The 19,912-nt window shown below is 49.9% G+C and overlaps 1 protein-coding gene and 1 long non-coding RNA gene across 3 annotated transcripts in view; one reads left to right on the top strand and one right to left on the bottom strand.

Annotated features, from left to right (window-relative positions):
* On the bottom strand, positions 1-18,276 carry LOC135991405 (uncharacterized). Its single transcript, XR_010606522.1, has 3 exons — positions 18,005-18,276; positions 15,939-16,133; positions 1-483 (listed from the first exon to the last, which is right to left on the bottom strand). It is a non-coding gene; the product is annotated as an uncharacterized LOC135991405 (long non-coding RNA).
* Positions 18,277-18,561: 285 nt separating this feature from the next.
* The window catches only part of GYG1 (glycogenin 1), a 16,460-nt gene continuing 15,109 nt past the window's right edge, over positions 18,562-19,912 (top strand). For both annotated transcript variants that reach the window (XM_065640547.1, XM_065640546.1), the window contains exon 1: positions 18,562-18,671. In XM_065640547.1, the coding sequence (XP_065496619.1) occupies positions 18,665-18,671 (7 nt within the window). In that variant the 5' untranslated portion in view covers positions 18,562-18,664. The remainder of the gene's footprint in view (positions 18,672-19,912) is intronic.

The following is a 19,912-nucleotide window of genomic DNA, read 5'->3' as shown; positions in this document are numbered from 1 at the left end:
CAAAAGCCTCTGACCAGTAAATCCCACTCTAAAGACTAACCAGAGAATGCCCCACAGAGTTGCCAGAAGAATGGTAAAACATTGCAGCTGGGAAGATAATTTTTATTATGTAAAACAGACTGGGTTTTTAGCCTATTACTCACATGATGAACATTTGTAGTCCAAGGAACCTAACCACTTGGCACATCTAGCAAATTCCCGTTGCCAGGCTTGCACATCACTCACTAAATGCCCAAACTTCAGCCTCCCAGACACAACTTCCTGCTCCCTCCACCCAGCGGTACCCAGATTGACACACAGTCCGTCTCATCCCCAGCCAGGGCACAACCCCCTGCCGCCCCCAGCCTGCCCCATCTGCGGCACAGCCCCAGGACTTCGCTGTGTCCACACTGCAAGTCAGAGCTTGTCCTTAGTGCCTGGCCACAGATCCTGCAGAGCTCCAGTCTGTGGTGCTCCTTCAAGAGCCAGACTCTGCTTCAGTACCTGCAAAAAAAAGAACAGTTGTTACCAAGAGGCCAAGCAACTGCACAGCCCTTCCAGAACTATCCTAAATCCAAGGCCCAGAATTGCTCCCACAAATACATTTGAACCTCTGCACTGCTTCGCCATGCTCTCCGGCTCTACGTCATCGCCCAGATGCCACAGCAGCCCCCACAGACGCTCGGGCTTGCTCAGGCACGCGGTTATCCCAGCCCGTGGCAGACGGCACTCCTCAGGGCAACCGCGGCACAGGCTCTGCAACGCTGGAAGTGTCTGCCTCATCTGGCATAACAATGTACAAAAGTCAACCAAAAAAGAAAAAATAAGCAGTCCCTGCTGACCTAGCCACCCTCTCATTCACTACAGGTAGTAGAAGAAAAGCAAAGATTCCAGACTCCAAAGCGACCACCCACCACTGTGCCCAGTGGTGCCACATGTGCAGTGAGCTGTCACCACAACTGCTCCTCCCATCCACCCCGGAGCGGGGAATCCAGCCAGTCCCCTCCAGCCCTCCACCTTCCACGTGCGACCTGTGCTGCTTCACTTAGCACAGCACTAGCTCTTCTTCCACAGAAAACATGGCACACAACATCAAAAGCACCTACCTTTAGGTCATCTTCACACTGCTCAGAAAGCAGCACTCAGGAAAGGGTAAAAAACCCATAGCCTTTAAAAACTCCAAACACTGAAGAGACTCAGCTAGCAGGAAAGATTCTAACCAAGGAAGTGAGAGAAGCAGGGTTTTGCTTCCCTCACACTGCTTAAGAGACAGCACAAGCGGCCCAAGTCAAACCGACCTCATTACAAACTCCCAGTGCCAGAACAGCGTGCCACAAAGCAGTCAGCTCCGGGTTTCTGCTGCGCACAGGCAGAGGAGGAGCAGAAAGAGGCTGATGAAAGGAGGACATTGGTTTGCATAGAGATAGATCCACCAGGAAACTGGGTTTAATGCCAGTGTCACAAGTACAATTCAAGCCGCACCGGGAGGAACCCTGCCCGGGCACTGGAAGCGATGCTGAAATGGTTTACTGCACCGCCATGGGGCACAAGGGATGATGGCAGCTCCAGACCGCCACACCACACACAAGCAGGCTGCACATGGCTGGGAGCTCTGTCCCAGCGGGGTGCTCAGCGTCTGTGTGCTGCTCACGGCTGGCTGGGTGCTGCTGGGTGGCTGGGTGAACAGCGAAGCAACGTGTGACCCGCTGGCACACACAGGACTGGGGAGTCCCGTGGCTTTGGGGAGCCGCATGGGGCAAGCAGGGCCCAGGGAGGCTCAGCAGAAATCTTCGTTACTCGGGCAGGCATCCCCCGTCCGTGCCTGGGGGCTGCCTTTCTTTCAGCCTGTGTGCCCGCTGCCCCAGTGCTCAGGTTACTGACCCGAGAAGGCGGGGCTGCCACCGGCAGAGCGGCCGGCCGCGCTCCGCACGGCTGCGGCTGCGGCAGCCCCGGGCAGAGGGCGCACCGGCTGCTGCGGGGCAGCAACGGGCCCCGCACGGAAAGCCCCCGCGCTGCCGGCAGGGCCTGCCGTGCGCGCCTGGGCGCCCCGCACGGCGGGAGGGTGCCGCCGCGCCGGCCGCAGCGCTGGCCCCGGGCTCAGCTCCGAGCAGCCGCAACCCGAGGCTCGCACGCCGCCCTCCCGCTGGCTGCAGCTCCGGCACTGCAGGCGGGCAGGCCGGGCGGAGGCGGCGAGCAGCGCCGGCAGCGCGGCGCCGCACCGCCCCGGTACCGAACGGGCCCGCAGCGCCGTGTCAGCGAGCGGGGGAGCTGCTGCACCGCCCGCGGCACCGCGGCGCCGCTCCGGGCCCGCCCGTTCCACCGCGCAGCGGAGCACCGAGGAGCCGGCAGTCTGTTGCCGAGCCCAGGGAGGAAGGAGCGGCGAACGCGGCCGGTTACTCGCGGAGCGGGGCGAGCCCCAGCCCCGCGCCGAGCGGCGGGCAGCGGCGCCGCGCTACTGCCGGCGGCCGAGGGAGGGCAGCGCTGAGCACGCGGCAGCCGCAGCACGGCGCATGCGTGAGGCGGCGGGCTGGGGCACCGCGCCGGGACCAGCGGCCGGCCCGTGGGCGCCGCGCCCTTACTGCGCATGCGCGCGCGCGCCCCGCACGGCAGCGCATCGCGCTCACCGGCCGCGCCCGCGGGGGAGCGGCGCTGCGCGTGCGCGGGAAGGCGGGCGGCAGCGCAACGGGACCACCCGCGGGCGGGGCGGGGCCGCGGCTCTGCGCATGCGTGCTGCCAGCCGACGTGCCCGCGCGACCGGCGCGCGCGGCCGCAGCACCGCGCATGCGCAGAGAGGTGGACCCGCGCGCACGGGGAGCCGGGCGGAGCGGCGGAGGCCGAGCGGGGCAGGCCGTGCAGCCCGGCCGGGCGGGATGTGTCCCCAGGGCCCGCGGCCAGCAGGCCCTGTCCAGCGTCACCCCACCGCCTCGGCATCCGTTGTGGCAATAATTTGTGCTTTGCTGCTTACGAACACACATAGTAAAAGGCGTCGTCCTATAAAAGCATAAAGGAATGCAAAAACGGAAAGCCCTGCAGAAAAGCACAAGAAAGCAAATTTAGTGGACAAACAAACACGAATCTGTGCCTCCGCCCCCATTTTGAAGACTACCACAACATTTGGGTTTGGTGCAAGAGAGAAATCAGGCTCAGCAGTCACTGCAGGTTAACCTTTCAGGAGGTTGCCGTGTCCGCATTTTTGGCGTAGCCATGTCACCCCTCCTGCAATTCAGGCATGCGTAAGCAGATCTGCTTCTTCAAACACTTGCCCGATTACCTCCTGCTCATTGCTTCAGACCAGACCACAGAGCAGAATGCTGGCTGGCACCAGGGCCAAGATATGAACCCCACAAAACAGCCGACTGTTTGAGGTTCAGGGCTTACAATTTATTATCTAAGGAGTTGGACCTTTTCATTTAACATTAAGCTGTAAACCCTGAACTTCAAGTGTTAAACTACATATCTTGGAACCCAAATGATCGTTGGTGCTTTACAGTTTATAAATAGGGTTAGACTTTAAATCTTATGCCCTGATCAGTAAATAAGTAAACCATATGCCCCGATTGATAGATACGGAGTCCCAGAGAATAAAGTCATAAACCATAGCCCCTGAGCAAGAAACTGTAAACAATGAACTTTAAAGAATTGATGGAAGCCTCATTTTTGAGCAGTACACACCATAGCACATAATAGCAAGAAAACAGTAAGAAGCAGCTGAGGAGTTTTTGCCTACAGCTTCTGAAGTTTCTGCTTCCTCTGGAAGTGTAGCAGAGCAGGAGGATACACGCCAGGAACGTGTTACACATGTTGTTTATACGTCTGATTTTAGCCACCATATGCAAGAATCAGTCCACAGGATTACAGTAAGATGCGCTTCCACTGAACAGACCCGCATCACCGCCAGTACTGACTCATCTCCACTACACACAACTAACATCATAATTTCGGTCCTCTCGGCTCCATGGTCCAACACCCAGGGGCAGTGCCCCTGGAAGCCAGCGGCTGATTTAGACTGTCTTGTCATTTGCAGGCCCTGCCAAGCAGGTCGGTCCTCAGCAGGGCCCCGAGCGCCACAGCCCCATCCCGCTCCCGCTGCCTTCCTCCCCACAGCGCCCGGCTGCACCCCCCGGGCCCCACAGTCAGGACAAGGGACAGCCACGTCACGTCTGCCCTCCCGGCAGACCAGGCACCCAGTGGGCCCGGGCTCCAGCGGGCACCTCTGCTCCCCGGCAGCCACGGCGCGAGGGAGCCACCCCCGAGCCGGCAGCTGCCCGAGGCCCCGCTCACCGGCCTGGCGTCCCTGGCCCCGCTGTCCCTGCCCCTGGCGTGTCCCTGCCCCGGCGTGTCCCTGCCCCGGCGTCCCCGGCCTCCCCTGCCCTCTGCCACGCTGCTCCCAGGCACCGCACATGCGCTGGCCACAAATGGAGGAAGGCATGTTCCTGGGCACCAGGAGGTAAACCGAGACCTCGGTCGTCGTTTTTCTGTCTCACACGAGATTCCGTGAGGATTAAGGCAGCATCTTCTGTCTTCTACTTGCCAATCTGAATATAGCACATGCAACTTAAATAACTGTAAACCTGAGGAATACATTACTTTGATTTAAGAGTTGTATGTTTTTCCCAAATCTATACACTAGGCAGAGAAAGTCAAGACTGAAACTACACAACGGCATGTGGTTTCAGCACAATTCCTCTTATGTGCAGTACTTTGCAAAACTAACACCCTTAAGTTGCACCAGATCCTTTAACCACATCTTGCACAGTAAACAATTTTCAGCGGTCAGTATTTCAAAGAAAAGCAAGAACAACTGAATGCTCTTCAAGGTAAAATGGATTTTTTTTTGGACAAAAACTTCACACAGCAATGTAGAAAGAAGGACTCCAAAGATAATTCACCTTCATTAACAGTGCTTTCCCCATCCACACTTAAATATAGTTGCACTCAAATCTTTGCTCATGAAATGAGAAGTATTTATGAGGAGAGACTGAGTGTACAGGCCCAGCATCAAAATCATACACGGGCTTAAATACAAAGGGAACTTCGACAATGCGTATAATCTGAACCCTGCTAATGAAATCTGTCAAGGTTATATGCCAAATTCAAGACACCTTGATTAAAGTGGAAGAGTCAAATTCTAAATCTCTCAAAGCAAACATTTCAGTTCCTACAAGGCACAATGGCTGAGGAAGTTCTGGAGTGGTTAATGAGTTGTCCAGATTTGGATCTCCTCCTTCTCCACACTGATGGACAGGAATTCCCCTTCCCTCTGGGGTACATTTTATACCACGTGGGTAGATAGAGGGTGGTTTGAAAGCATCTCTTCCCTCAAGTCTTACTGTTCCGCAGGCAGCACTGGTTTTGATACAGGATGGGCTCTCCACCAACATGAAAAAGGAAAGATCCAGTCCACAGTAAAAGTACAATTTCAAACATGACTAAGTCTATGCATGTCAGTTTTCAGACCCATAGCTTGGCTGGGAAAATGAACACTTTACAAAAATTTAAGCAGAATTTTCAGATTTTTAAAATTTTATTTGCAGCCAGATAGGATGCATACTTGTTTTGTGCTGTTCCAGCCATTAGTAACAAGAAGAGTAATGTTATCTATTGAGTTTTTTATCACCATACTAAATGCAAGTACAATGTAAGACAATGAGAGACCTGGCGAGAGGGGTCAAGGACAACAGGAAGAGGTTCTTCAAATACATGGCAGATAAAACTAACACCAGAGGCAATGTAGGCCCACTGATGAACGGGGTGGGTGCCCTGGTGACAGAAGATACAGAGAAGGCAGAATTACTGAATGCCTTCTTTGTCTCTGTCTACTCTGCCGGAGGCTGTCCTGAGGAGCCCCGTACCCCTGAGGCCCCAGAGGAAGGCAGGACAATGGAGGAGTCGGCCTCAGTTGATGAGGACTGGGTTAGGGAGCAGTTAAGCAATCTGGACATCCATAAATCCATGGGTCCAGATGGGATGCACCCGCGGGTGCTGAGGGAGCTGGCTGAAGTCATTGCTGGACCGCTCTCCATCATCTTTGCCAAGTCTTGGGAAACGGGAGAGGTGCCTGAGGACTGGAGGAAAGCAAATGTCACTCCGGTCTTCAAAAAGGGCAAGAAGGAGGACCCGGGCAACTATAGACCGGTCAGCCTCACCTCCATCCCTGGGAAAGTGATGGAACACCTTATCCTTGGTGCCATCTTAAGACATATCAAGGATAAGAGGGTCATCAGGGACAGTCAACATGGCTTCACCAAGGGGAAGTCGTGTTTGACCAACCTCATAGCCTTTTATGAAGACGTAACAAGGTGGATTGACGATGGCAGAGCGGTGGATGTGGTCTACCTTGACTTCAGCAAAGCATTTGACACCGTCTCCCACAGCATCCTCACGGCAAAACTGAGGAAGTGTGGACTGGACGATCGGGTAGTGAGGTGGACTGCAAACTGGCTGAAGGAGAGAAGCCAGAGAGTTGTGATCAATGGAGCAGAGTCTGGTTGGAGGCCTGTATCTAGTGGAGTGCCTCAAGGGTCAGTTCTGGGACCAATACTGTTCAATATATTCATCAACGACTTGGATGAGGGAATTGAGTGTACTATCAGCAAGTTTGCTGATGACACCAAGCTGGGAGGAGTGGCTGACACACCAGAGGGCTGTGCTGCCATCCAGCGAGATCTGGACAGGCTAGAGAGTTGGGCGGGGAAAAATTTAATGAAATATAACAAGGGGAAATGTAGAGTCTTGCATCTGGGCAGGAACAACCCCAGGTTCCAGTACAGGTTGGGGAATGACCTATTAGAGAGCAGTGTAGGGGAAAGGGACCTGGGGGTCCTGGTGGACAGCAGGATGACCATGAGCCAGCACTGTGCCCTTGTGGCCAAGAAGGCCAATGGCATCCTGGGGTGTATTAGAAGCGGGGTGGTTAGTAGGTCGAGAGAGGTTCTCCTTCCCCTCTACTCTGCCCTGGTGAGACCTCATCTGGAATATTGTGTCCAGTTCTGGGCTCCTCAGTTCAAGAAGGACAGGGAACTGCTGGAGAGAGTCCAGCGCAGGGCCACAAAGATGATTAAGGGAGTGGAGCATCTCCCTTATGAGGAAAGGCTGAGGGAGCTGGGTCTCTTTAGCTTGGAGAAGAGGAGACTGAGGGGTGACCTCATCAATGTTTATAAATATATAAAGGGTGGGTGTCACGAGGATGGAGCCAGGCTCTTCTCGGAGACAACCAACAGTAAGACAAGGGGTAATGGGTTCAAGCTGGAACACAAGAGGTTCCACTTAAATGTGAGAAGAAACTTCTTCTCAGTGAGGGTGACGGAACACTGGAACAGGCTGCCCAGGGGGGTTGTGGATTCTCCTTCTCTGGAGACATTCAAAACCCGCCTGGATGCCTTCCTGTGTAACCTCACCTGGGTGTTCCTGCTCCGGCAGGGGGATTGGACTAGATGATCTTTCGAGGTCCCTTCCAATCCCTAACATTCTGTGATTCTGTGATTCTGTGAATGAAACATATGCTGCATGTAGACTTGCATATAATTGTTCCAGCTAATTTTTCCATTCCTTTATTGGAAATTCGATCCCTTTACTGGAAAGTGAACAGAGTAGTAGCTCTGCTAGGGAAAGATGGAGCAGAAAAGATCTAATTGAAGCAAAGTATTGTGCAGCATGAGTAGTTGAATGCTAGCCCCAGCGAAGCTGCTGACTGTATCTCACTCTTACATATCACAATCCACTGGGTTCCTAGGGAGGGCTTGCTATAAAATTTGCCTACTGCTCTTCTTATTTTCCATGTCTTTCTGGGCAATGGTGTCCAGAAATACTGCCAAATGTCCCTACCTGACAAAGCACACCAGCCTGTCTTCAGACTTCTCTTCCATATAATTCTTTAACTTCCCTATTCTCCTAGCTCAGCACTGAAACCTTTTTAAAATTCATCTCACTTAGTGTCCCAGCACAAGTCCCTGACTTTGCCTCTCCCCTCTGCACTACATCATTGTAATCTCATCACCAAGAACCGCAAAAGAAACATTATTTTTGTTCTTACAGGTCTCTTCCTTTTCCAATTCTGAAAACTCCTTAGAGCTGCAATCCTTTTCAGCATTTCTTCTCTTTCAATGTCACTTGTTTTCATTTATGCTGCGCCCCCTCCAGCATCTCCTTTTCCAAGGCCTCTCTCACGTGTTTCTTTCTCTCAACCATTTCCCTTTCCTTTACAGCTTTTCCTGCATTCCCATTCACTATATAGATGCAGAGAAATTGTTTTTTAGTCCACCGCAGGCTTGGCAAGCGAGTCTCAGGCCCGTTCAGTTCAGCCGAGGTCTGTTGTTTGGCCTGGCTACTCTCCTCCATTCCATAATAACAGAAGTCAGGGAGCGAGGCCATAGCCTTCAGAAACCGTTATCCGCTGTGTATTCTCTGTCTTTGCTGAAAAGGAACTCTGAGAAATCTAAACAGACAGTTTTACCTGGCCCCGCGAGAGCAAAAGGTAGAGCAAGATTTATGTCTCTCTATAATTACAAATGGGGCAACGTTGAAACCAAGAATAAAAATATTCCTGTTGCAATGTCCTAACATCCTGGGTCATTCAAAGGCTGCAACGTAGCAACATAACAGATGCTGAGAACGCACAAAATATTCAAACACTTCCATTTTGATGTTATAAGGGACACATTTATCATGAAGTGTTTGTCACTGAATGTATTCAAAGCAAACTCAGCCATGTGAAATGTATTTTCAAAGTACTAGAAGTCCTGCAGTGGAGTCCCAACACAAAGCTGGGAAAAGCAGATAGAGGACAAACAACACTGGAAATGTGCATGACTCATGCCCTTTAAGGATCCACCCCAAGGGAATGCTGGGCATCATTCTACTGGTTTGATCTGACACTAAAGGTTGAGCAACAAAGAAGGGCTGGGAACAGCCCCAGTGGTGGTCCCCACGTGAGCACGTGTTTGCCTGTCCAGGTTCACTCACCGTCTACTCCAGGACTGAACTAAGGTCACCTGCTGGTGCCAGGAGGTGGTACCAGATGATCTGTGCAAATACTGAGACCCTGCCTGGCTGGATGGGTGAACAGTTCGTTATTTTACAGGAGGTTTACTCCTATAAATGGTATGACTGAATGAACTGTACCGAGCTTCAGAAAAAACAGGATGTTCAATAACCTTGTTGTTGCAAAGGAGAGCAAGCAAAGCTGTACAAGCTGCACTAATTACTCCTGCTGTACCCCAGCACATTTCAGAGGACTGCACACTGGAAGGCAACATATACAAGTTTCTGCCCCGCGGTGCTCGCCAGAGTACAGCCAGAAGTCTAAGGATCAATGAACATGACCAAGGAGACAAGACAAGGGCGAGAAATGCACTTAAACCAGAGACTGGTATCAGGGTCTGTCACAATGTTGCATGACCCTGGATACATTTTTGCCTTCACAACGTTCGGAATAAGATCCCTATAGCAGGGATTATGGAGATGAGCATTTCTGGACTGCCTCCTTACACAGCAACCAGAGTCACTGCAAGGCTTGAGCACAAAGGTAAAATTTAGTAGTTTTTAAATGACTACAAATCCTGTTGCTGCTGTTTTCAGTCTGGCGGGTCCAGTATACACTCAAGTTTTTCTTAATTCATTTTTTCCATCCCTCAAAAGTTAATCATTAGATTTGCAAATAGAGGTATTATGCTGCATTAAACCAGTTGCTGTAGCTGTAAAAAACAGACAAGCCTTTGACCACTCGGAGGCTTTCAAAATAGATGTGGCCGGACCTAAGTAAAATTAGCTGAGCTAAATACAACTAGAAGGCAAGTGCTCAGAGTTTCACTAGGTGCGTATCACTTAGATCATCTCTGAAAGACGAGATAGCTGACAGCTTTGAAGTAAAAGAGAAGGAGACAATGTTAGGGAAAAGAAACAGGCAGTTTGTTGCCTGTGGAACAGAGAGGCAAATGAGGAGCGATATTATGATATGCCATGATACCAGTAAGGCTGTTGAGTCCATAGTTTTATCTGCGACTAAAGAAGGGCTCGTGTGTCCAACAGCCTGACTGCTTTCTCCTACTGAATCAGCTGATCTAGTAAAAGACCTCTACCTACAAATCCTGTTTGTTCTGTCCTGGTCTGTTGCCCATGGTCATGTTCCACCGTCACAGATGTTACATTCAAGTAAGTGGAATTCCACAGCTCACTCCCCGTTACATTGCAACCAGCATTAAAACTCCCTTTGCATCAACCATGAGTCGCTCTGCGGGCTTTATGTATTTGGACAGTGAGGTCTCTGAAAGCTGTGATGAGCAGGTACAAGACAAGCATTATACAGATGTCCCTATCAGAGTTGTTTAATATGAGCAGCTTTTAAAAAGCTAGATTAAAAATTTAAAGAAGCCTACCGTAACCCATAGCTTCTGGTCTTGCCCATCTCCATTTACCATCTTTATAGTTTAATGACAATGTTCTCCAGCATGACTCTGCAGCGTGTAAGAACTCTCCTACCGATTACCTGACATCTCCCCATCCTTTCTCCTGTCACAGATGCTCCAAAACATGACTCCTGCTGCTGTCTCACTTCTTGATCTTTTTCCATTTCTTATTTGGACCAATGCACAGCTTTGATCTGTCTTAACTCTCCAAGTTCAGTTAAGAAGCAATACAAAACTGAACAGAAAAACAGTGTAGAGATAGTAATCATTAGGAAAATGCAGCGCTCCCTCCTTCACGTCTATTACTCCAGAACAAAACTCTGTCCTCTCTAATACAAATAATCACAAAAGGGTCTCTTTAAAGATTTGCATATAATATTTGAAGCCTGCCAGTAGTTCCAAATATACCTAAAATGCTAGAAGGAAAAAGCTCATTAATTTAAGTGAAGCTATGGACTTTAAATGTGCCAGAGCTAGAACCAAAATATTTTCTACTATGCTTTTCATAATTGCTGGTTTCATAAAGAGAGGTTTACTCTTTGCTGTACCTTTTTCCTAAATGAAACACATTTCCTCAACATATATGCACATAAGTGATACCATGCTTTATCCAAATGGGCCTCCTGAATGTAAGCCATATCACTGTTAAGTGCTTAATAACTACAGGCTAAATCCTATGATCTCTCAGCTGGACCATTAAACGCATTAAACATTTAAATAAATCGATTTTCAACTGGTGTACAAGTGGAGTGGGTTTAATTTTTTTCAAAGCAAGAATCATGGCACAAATAATTTTGTACTATAGCTTTTATAAAAGCTATAAATTATACATTTAGACGAAAAATAATGGCAGGGATTTCCCACCTACAAAATTTTTATGCTTCCTGTAGCAGAGAACACAGCAATAAAACCCAGAAACTTCTAAATGTTTTACATACTTACGGAAAATAAAAATAAGGCCACAAAAATAGTACTGATAAATTCTAAGGTTCAGAACCCACTCAAACCCACCTGCTTCAGATCTCAAGTGCCAGCCACAACAGCTATATCAGGGTAAAGTGCTATAACGAGCTGACCGTCACTGGCAATAGGCTGCATCAAAATATAAACAGTCACTAGCAAAAGCTCAGAAAGAAGCAAACGGAGCTTAGGCCTTCTTATTATGCCAACTGTGGCTTTTAAAAGAAACAACCAAGTGTCCGTCTGTCCACAATTACTACTAGCTGTAATTAAATTTGTCTTCCTATGAACAACTAATGTAAAGAATGCAGGGCATGGGTAACGTGATTGCTGTTGCCCAGCCCAGTGAACAGAACTGCTGCATCTGCATTGTGAACAATCTGGAAGCTGTGGGGAAACATTGATGAAAATCCTGATAAAAGACAATGAAAAAATAACCAGACTGTACAGTGAGAAAAGCATGAGATGTTGTTTCAATGTTTGCACAGGATAAATAATGCTATGTGTGAACCATGCAGCTAGAAAATCATCACTGAGCCACGCCTGATATACATGGACCATTGTTAGACTAATTGTCAGAGGGCATTGTCAGACTAATTATGTCCAGCTTCCCAATAAAGCCCCAAAACGTTTTTAAGAAACCCACTTCATATTGCATATATTGCAAGGTAGCTACGTTTGATGGCTATTGCAACTGTGATGGAAAGTAAACTTAAGGATCAACCTCTTAACATGGGGATATTTTCTTGGAATGATACACCTGAGACAGCAAACATACCCGGCACAGCCAACGTCGACCTGTGAATGTGACACAGCGAGAAGTTGCTTTCTGCGGACTTTCAACAGAAAAACTATCACCCATCTCTTAAGTGGAATTTACAACACTGCAGCCCACAATCAGCACAAACAAGGAACCTGTAAGTTAGCACTCCTTTAACTGTTCACTAGATACACTTCTGTTTATGTCCAGCCTAAGTATTTTTCAGTGCTGTGACAAGACCACTGTCCTTCAGCATATTTGACACTGAGAGATGGGGTTTAACACCCACAGAGCGTTTTGTGCAGCGGTAGTTTTGATAACAAGGATTTCTGATCAACATCTTGTCACCTTGACTGAAGACCTTTTTCTTGTGCAAACCCGAACATCCTATGGTAAAATCCACTTAAAGACCTTGCTAATTATCCCTCAAGCATCTTGGCACACCTAGGTCAAGAACCCAGGGATGCGAACCTCCAGGCTCACATCATTCTGCTCTGATGAGTACAAGACCCTGTCAGAGAGGTCTGGTGTGGAAGGCGTTACACCGCAGGTCTGTATTGCTGATTTGTGCAGTCCTGAGGGAGTCGGATAAGGAAGGACCAGTGTTGCCCGAACTGATGGTGTCACGCTGAAACAATTGCTTGGAGGTCTATAAAAATAACCTCCCAGGCAACACCGCTGTGTTTTCATGCTAGCATAAACTGCGAACTATCTTTCCATTTAATCTAAATGAGCGCCATAATTTTCCTCAGTAAAAAATGGATGTGGTAATTGTTGACTGCTCAGAGATGGGGATTAATGCTTACATACGTCTTTGACAACTATAATTGCTGAGCATTATTGTTAATGTATCACTTTTCTAGTAACATTCTAGTCCAAGGCAAGGACTTCGGGTTTGTCTGGTTTGGAGAGGAGGCTGAGGGGTGACCTCGTTGCCCTCTGCGTCTTCCTGAGGAGGGGACGTGCAGATGGAGGTGCCGATTGCGGGATCCAGGGACAGGACACATGGGTACGGCTCAGAGCTGCACCAGGGGCGTTCAGGCTTGACATGAGGAAACTTTTCCTTGCCAAGAGGAAGTTCAAACACTGGCTTCCTAGAGAGGTGGTCAATGCCCCAAGCCTGTCAGTGTTGAAGAGGCATTTGGACAATGCCCTTAGTAACACGCTTGAACTTTTGGTCAGCCCTGAAGTGGTCAGGCAGTGGGACTAGATGATAATTGTCAGTGCCTTTCGACTATTCTATTCTATTCTATTCTATTCTATTCTATTCTATTCTATTCTATTCTATTCTATTCTATTCTATTCTACTCTACTCTACTCTACTCTACTCTACTCTATTCTATTCTAATATTGATGCTATTATACTTCTTTTGCTGTGAAAGGAGTTGAAACATCTGAATGTAACAGTACTAAGGTTTTCCAACAGAGAGCAACCGAATTCACCTAATCAGAAATAACATTCCCAGTATATCATTCTGATTTTTTTTTTTAATTTTCACATGAGACTGGAGTTAATTACATGGCCTAAACTGGAGGAAGTACTAGCTTGAAATTGAGCACAAGTCTAGCAGGGCACTAGAACACTGTTGTAAGCCTGAGTAACTTGGTGGAAGCATTACCACTGCTTCTTCCCAAATCCCTGCTAGAATCTCTGCAACTTCAGAGCTTTGCATCTCCAGGAATTTTATCGTCTGCTAGTTTGTTTGTTTTAAGTATTAAGAGTTTTAGCACTTCCTGGAGTAAGGAATGAAATGCATGTTAAGATGAGGTACTAAAATCTATTTTGGGAGAGTTTAAGATTCTGGTCACCACATCTGTACAAGTAAGAAACTGTAAGATTGACTGTTATGTACTGAGGCAGTAGCACCTACACCTTGGATATGTGACTGGGACTCCCATGTACAAATACAGAGCAAGAGATGGACTTACTGGTTTTAGTCGAGTGTTAAAAAGAAAAAAAAAAGGGGAACAAATATATATCTGTATTGCCTGCCCTTAGTGTCAGGGCAAATGAGGAGTGGAATGGGTGACAAACCCCTGCGTTCTGCTCCCAGCCACAAATCCTCATCAGCAGGTGTTGTGGCCTCCCAGCCCAGAAGAATCACCAGCGAAGCGGGGACAGAGGACAGTGTGGGCAGGTGAGCAGAAAAACACACCATGCTCTGCCAGCCTATTTGCCAAAGGAGAAGCAGTTTGTGAAATCATCTGTACACGGTCTGTGCTCTCCAATAACATTTAAACCTTTTCATTAAGTTTAAGAAAACAGAGAGAGGTCTCAGCATTTCTAATTTTTAACTAGTTTTGTAAAGACTAATGAGAAAAAAAAAGGCTCAGCATCAATTTACTTCTCAATAGATGCCAGGTTATTCATGCAACCAGGAGAAAAGCTGCTATTGTAGCTTGCATTATAGGCCACTGAGAATCAAACCAAAAGATGATACAAATCAAAAGAAATTGAAACCTACTTGCTTCACCGCTTATGAGAGTATTTATTTTATCACATTATAAGAAATCCTTAATCTACTAAACATGTGTGCACTGCTGTGTGTTCAGTAACACACACCAAGCAAATGCAAGATCTACAAGACAGTCTGGCTTTTCAGTGGACTAAATTTGTGTAACAGGTGGATTTTTTTGAAGGAAATGAGGCCAAAACTAGAAGTGTCTCTGGGACAGGCAAAGAGAATGCCCATTAGGAAAAGAGAATGTGAAAGGTTGAAATAAGCTGGAGTGACGGCAGAATGTTTTGATTATTCAAATAGAAACACCAATGCTCTTTCAGTCCTATTGGAAGAAGTAACCTTATATTGAAATCCTAGCACTAGGAAATATTTGTGCCAAATTTTAAAATTCTATGCAGACTATTCTAAATTCTCAAATAATGAATGTCCAGCCTAGCCTGCCAGTAATTTCAAGGATAGAAGGGTTTAAAAAAGCAGAGGGGATGACCCAGAACAGCTTTTGTAACAGGGCAAGACAGAGATGGCATGGCAAAAATGGAATCAAACCTCTCAGTACAGTCTTGAATCAGGATATGTTATTTTTATATATCCAGCTATGCACTTCACAACGTGTCTCTCTCCTAACCATACAGATTACTCTTTCAGCTGTAGTGTTGTAAAACTGATTTCCAGTACTTCAAACGTGGACTGAACACACGGAGTCAACTCTCTTTCTTTTTTCCTCCAGATTTTGCAGAGACAAAACTGATGTTTTATTCTGAAACTTTCCCTACAATGTTTTATTAATTTAATGGTTGGACTCACTGTGCACATCTGCAAAATTATATAGCTTAAGTGTAAATGGCTAATTAAGCGCTTTAGAAGTTTACGGTTAACACAGTCCATTTACAGGGTGGCAGTTTCTGTTGCTGCTATACAAATCCTAACTAGATTCCAAAGCTACTTCTTTGTATTTGGTGTTTTGAAATGTCTTTTTACCTAAGTTATAGAGAAGCTCCTACTAAAATAACAGTATTATTCTGTAATTAAAAGCAGGAAGGTCTATAATGTGCGATGGCAATTAGACTTCCATGACACACATTGTGGTGTAATTTTTAATTGTCTGATCACAGGTTCATTCTCCATGGGACTTGGCTCTTGTTCAGAGCACCAGTGTTCACCTGATGAGCTGCTATGTCCGTTCTTTCTGAATGTTGTCTCTTTATCCAGGATACCTATTCCTTCTTCCTCCTCACCAGGCTTTTATTAAGTCCTATGGTGTGTGCTGGCATGTAACAGTTTCCCTGGCCAGCTCCCATCCTCATATATTTTTCACTTAGTCTTGAATTTATCCTCTTCCATCAAAATTGAGGCAAAGCACTTTTTTTTCCTTACCTTGTCCTAGGCTTGGATGCTTTCCCATCTTAGCCTTCATCTCATGAGAGCCTGCCCCAAGCATTCTTTTTTTTTTTTTCCCCGGCTCTTTTCCTTCTATCCTCATGTCACAGGATCTTTTCTTCTGTTTGATCTGGAAGCCGACGGGACACCTGATTATCTCTCGGGTTCTTCCAGTGAGTTTTCCCCTCCAGGCTGCGGGGAAAGGAGAGTAACCAGTCAGCACGGGGGCACGGGCGTGTGGATGTGCAATCCGGTCACACGGGAACTAGAGGTTTTACAGCCTGTTCAACTACCAACATCTGAAAAATCTCAAACAAGCATGTGCAAACAGGGGTGCAGAAGCACTTCTCTGTCACAATTCCAAGCCTAACATCGACCAGCCTAGGGTTTCGTTTTGATTGTTTGTTTTTCACATGGAAACCAGAAGGAATGATGCTCTTTCTCTCCACTGAAACACAACACAAAGGAGGCGGTGGGAGGAGGGGGCGGGGAGGAGCGGGGGGAGGGCAACCACCAACACCGGCCATTCTATTGTTTTCTCTCAAAAACTTGGCAAAGCAACAAGCTAGACACAGCTGAAATGTGCTGGCTAAAAATTTCTCAAAACTTCAATCTGAGACAGACACAAACCATGCTCAACACCATCAGAGAAAGTCTGTCAAAGCAGCGGATATCTGAAAAAGGGCTGCATAGCAGAAAATTTAGTAACCCCTACTGACACACCACTTTACTGGCATTACCTATAATTACGATTTGCACATTTGCATGCATGCGATGTTTTATAAACTACTAGTATGCTCTAAAAAGCTTTTTTGTTGTTGTTGGTCAAGTACTTGCCTGATTTCGGTATTTTTAAAAGTATGCAATTTGATTTTAAAACATGTCTACAAAAATTGTCTCAGCTCAAACATAACTTCCTATACCGGGGAATTTGGAGGTGGAATGTTGTTTTTTCATCAGTTTGCATTGAGAGTTTGTTTAGTTTTCAAATCCTTTCATTACAAAACCCATTTGCCATTTCAGATTAGAAAGGAATCCCCTTCATAACAGACTTTCCTCAGTTCATTCTGGTGAAAAGGCAGGTATAGGTCATTGTCTCCAGGAAGATAATGGATTGCCCGGTGGATACCAAATTGAACGTGAGCCAGCAATGTGCCCTTGCTGCAGAGGTGATTGGTGTCCTGGGTGGCAGGAGGCCAAGCCTGGCAGCTGCAGCAGGGAGGGCATCCATCCATCCATCCATCCGTCCGTCCGTCCGTCCCTCTGCTCTGCTGGGGAAGCCACACCAGCAGGGAGGGTATCCATCCACCCACCCCCTCTGCTGGGGAGGCCAGGACGGTGTCCAGGGCTGGGCACCCCCAACGTGAGGGAGAGACTGACACACTGGACAGAGCCCAGCAAAGGGCCACGAGGATGATGAGGGGGCAAGAAAGCTGAGGAACGGCTGGGACAGCCGGGACTGTGCGGGCTGGGGAGCGCAGGCCGGGCCACCCCATCACTGCGCCCACCCCCGCGGGAGCGGCAGGGACAGCGCCGGCTCTGCCCGCCGTGCCAGGGCCAGGACCGGAGGCGCGAACGGACACACAGGAGGGTCCCTCTGCACGCCAGGAAACACTTTTTCCCTGGGAGGCGCCCGGGCGCTGCCCAGGGAGCTGGTGGAGTCTCCGTCCTTGGGGTGTTCAGAGGCCGGCGGGACACGCGGTGCGGTGACCCTGCTGGAGCGCGGCGACCCTGCTGGAGCGCGGCTGGGACCAGACGGACCCCAGCACCTCCCAACTTCAACCAACCTGTGATTCTTTGAGTCTTTGGACTAACTCATTTCTTTGGTTAGGGTATCTTGTATATCTATACCTTTCACTATTTGTTCGTCTTCAATTGTTCAGTTTTGACAAGTAGATACAGCGTCATATAAGTAACAAAGGACCTGTACTAAAGTCTTAATACTCATAGTACTTGGAAGGGTGACAAAGAGCACAAGAAACTTATTAATGCCCTTCCTACGTTCTTGGAAAGGTACAGCTTAAATTTATTCAAGGACTGAAACAGAACCATAAATAAAATACCTAAGTATGGGCATAACTCCTCGTGTCGCCGGCTGACGCTCCCCCGAGGTGCCCGGCATCGCCAGCAGCACCGGCGGTGCTGCCTTAGCAGACACGACGGCGTAGGCCTCGCGCGCCTCCCGCCGCCTCACAGCCCCGGCAGCGGCCGCGCGGCCGACCCCCGCGCTCCAGGGCCCAGCGGCCACCCCGACCGCGCGGCAGCACCGGCCATTTCGCGCGGGTTCCAGGCCGCCCCCAGCAGCCGCGCTGCCCCGACGCGGCCGCGGGACGGGGCGTCTGCAGCGCGCACGCTGCCGCCGCGCTGCGGGCGGCTGGGCCGGGCGGCTGGGCCGGGCGCGGCTCCCGCGGGGCCCGGCGACCGCTGCCCGCTGGAGCCGCAGGGGCTCCCCCCGCACCCGCCGGCCAGCCCTGCTGGGCCCGGGAGGCCCCGCGGCGCGGCCCGGGGTCCCCGCGGCCGGAGCGGCGCTGACGTGCAGTCCCCCGAGCCGAGCATGGCGGAGAGCCCGCCCCGCGGCGCCGCGGGGATTCCTCGAGGCGGGGCCTCCGCCGCCGGCCAAAGACGTCTGACGCGGGGCCCCGCCCCTATATAAGCGGCGGCCTCGGCGGAGCGCGGGAGCGCGGCCGCCGGCGCAGCCCCAGCCGATCCGCGGAGCCGCCGCCATGGCAGGTCAGTGCGCGCGGGGGCGGCTGTGGCCGCCGTGGCCGTGGCCGTGGCCGCGGCGGCGCGGGCCGCGCTCGCGGAGCCGCCGCGCGCTGGCAGGGCGGGCCGCACGCGCCTATTTTTAGGCGGCCGCTGCCGGGGGGGGTGGGGCTGCCGGGGGGTCCGTCCCGCGCGGCACCGGCGCCGCTCGCGCCCCGGGCTGCCCCCGGCGGGGGGCGGGGGGGGCGGCAGCGGCGGGGCCGGAGCGGCCACCGCAGGCCCGCGGCGGCTCGCGGGACACAGCCCAGCCCGCCCGCGGGGCGCTGAAGGAAGCGGCAAACCTGCGTGCGCTTCGAAACCTCACCGTGCCTGCCGCCCCCCCGGCACACCTGCGTTTTCTGTTTTCCCGGTTCTTGCCTCAGCTCAAGCTGCCAGTGCAGGCGGTTTCCCTTTCAGACCTGCAAGGGTGGGTGCGGGAGGTCCGGAGCTCTGCCTCGCGATGCGAGTCTTGAATAGATGCTCCTGTCACTTTAGGAATCCTGTTCTCAAAAAAAAAAATTGGATAACTAGCGCCTACCTCAAAGAACAGGGGAACAGGCAGACTCTGGCGGGGCCTATGAAAATGCTTCCAGGTAAAGTCCTAAGACCTCAGGGCCAGGCAGCCCAGTCCCCTCCGCACGCTGCCAGCTGGGACAGCGCTCAGAGCGCAGGAGCCCCTGGGTGCGAGGGCTGCGCAGCACTGTGCAAACTCGCGTATGGGCACCGTACCTGTGAACTGCACAGACGGAGTCTCTGGAGTAGCTCGGTTTTGCCAGGAAAAATTAATTACAAAGCTGTGCAACTGTCTCACATTGTCTGCGTTTTTGCAGCCACACTGTTACTAATAGTTCAGGACGTTTCAGGGGTAACAGTGACCGCTGTGTGAACAGAACCTGCCGTGGAGGAAACGTTTACAGAGATGGAGCAGGGGAGGGGACAGGGAGACCCACACAACTGAAATACTGGTCGTTTAGGTAGAATCATAGAATCATTTCAGTTGGCAGAGACCCTCAGGACCATCAAGTCCAACCATAACCCAACTCTAGCACCAGTCCACGTCCCCGAGAACCTCTCCTGCAGATGTGACTTCCGCATTAAGCAGCAACTGGTCTTGCCCAGTTTGTAGTATGGACTCGTTCATAACATGTCTGGATGTACTTTAGAGAGGGTATGAAACAGAACATCGTTCATTCAAAACTTTGGAAAGCCATACTGACTTCAGTGTGCTA

Source organism: Caloenas nicobarica, chromosome 8, assembly GCF_036013445.1.
Source record: "Caloenas nicobarica isolate bCalNic1 chromosome 8, bCalNic1.hap1, whole genome shotgun sequence".
Lineage (NCBI taxonomy): Eukaryota > Metazoa > Chordata > Aves > Columbiformes > Columbidae > Caloenas > Caloenas nicobarica.
The sequence above is the reverse complement of the archived record's forward strand: the minus strand, read 5'-3'. Positions and strand labels throughout refer to the sequence as shown.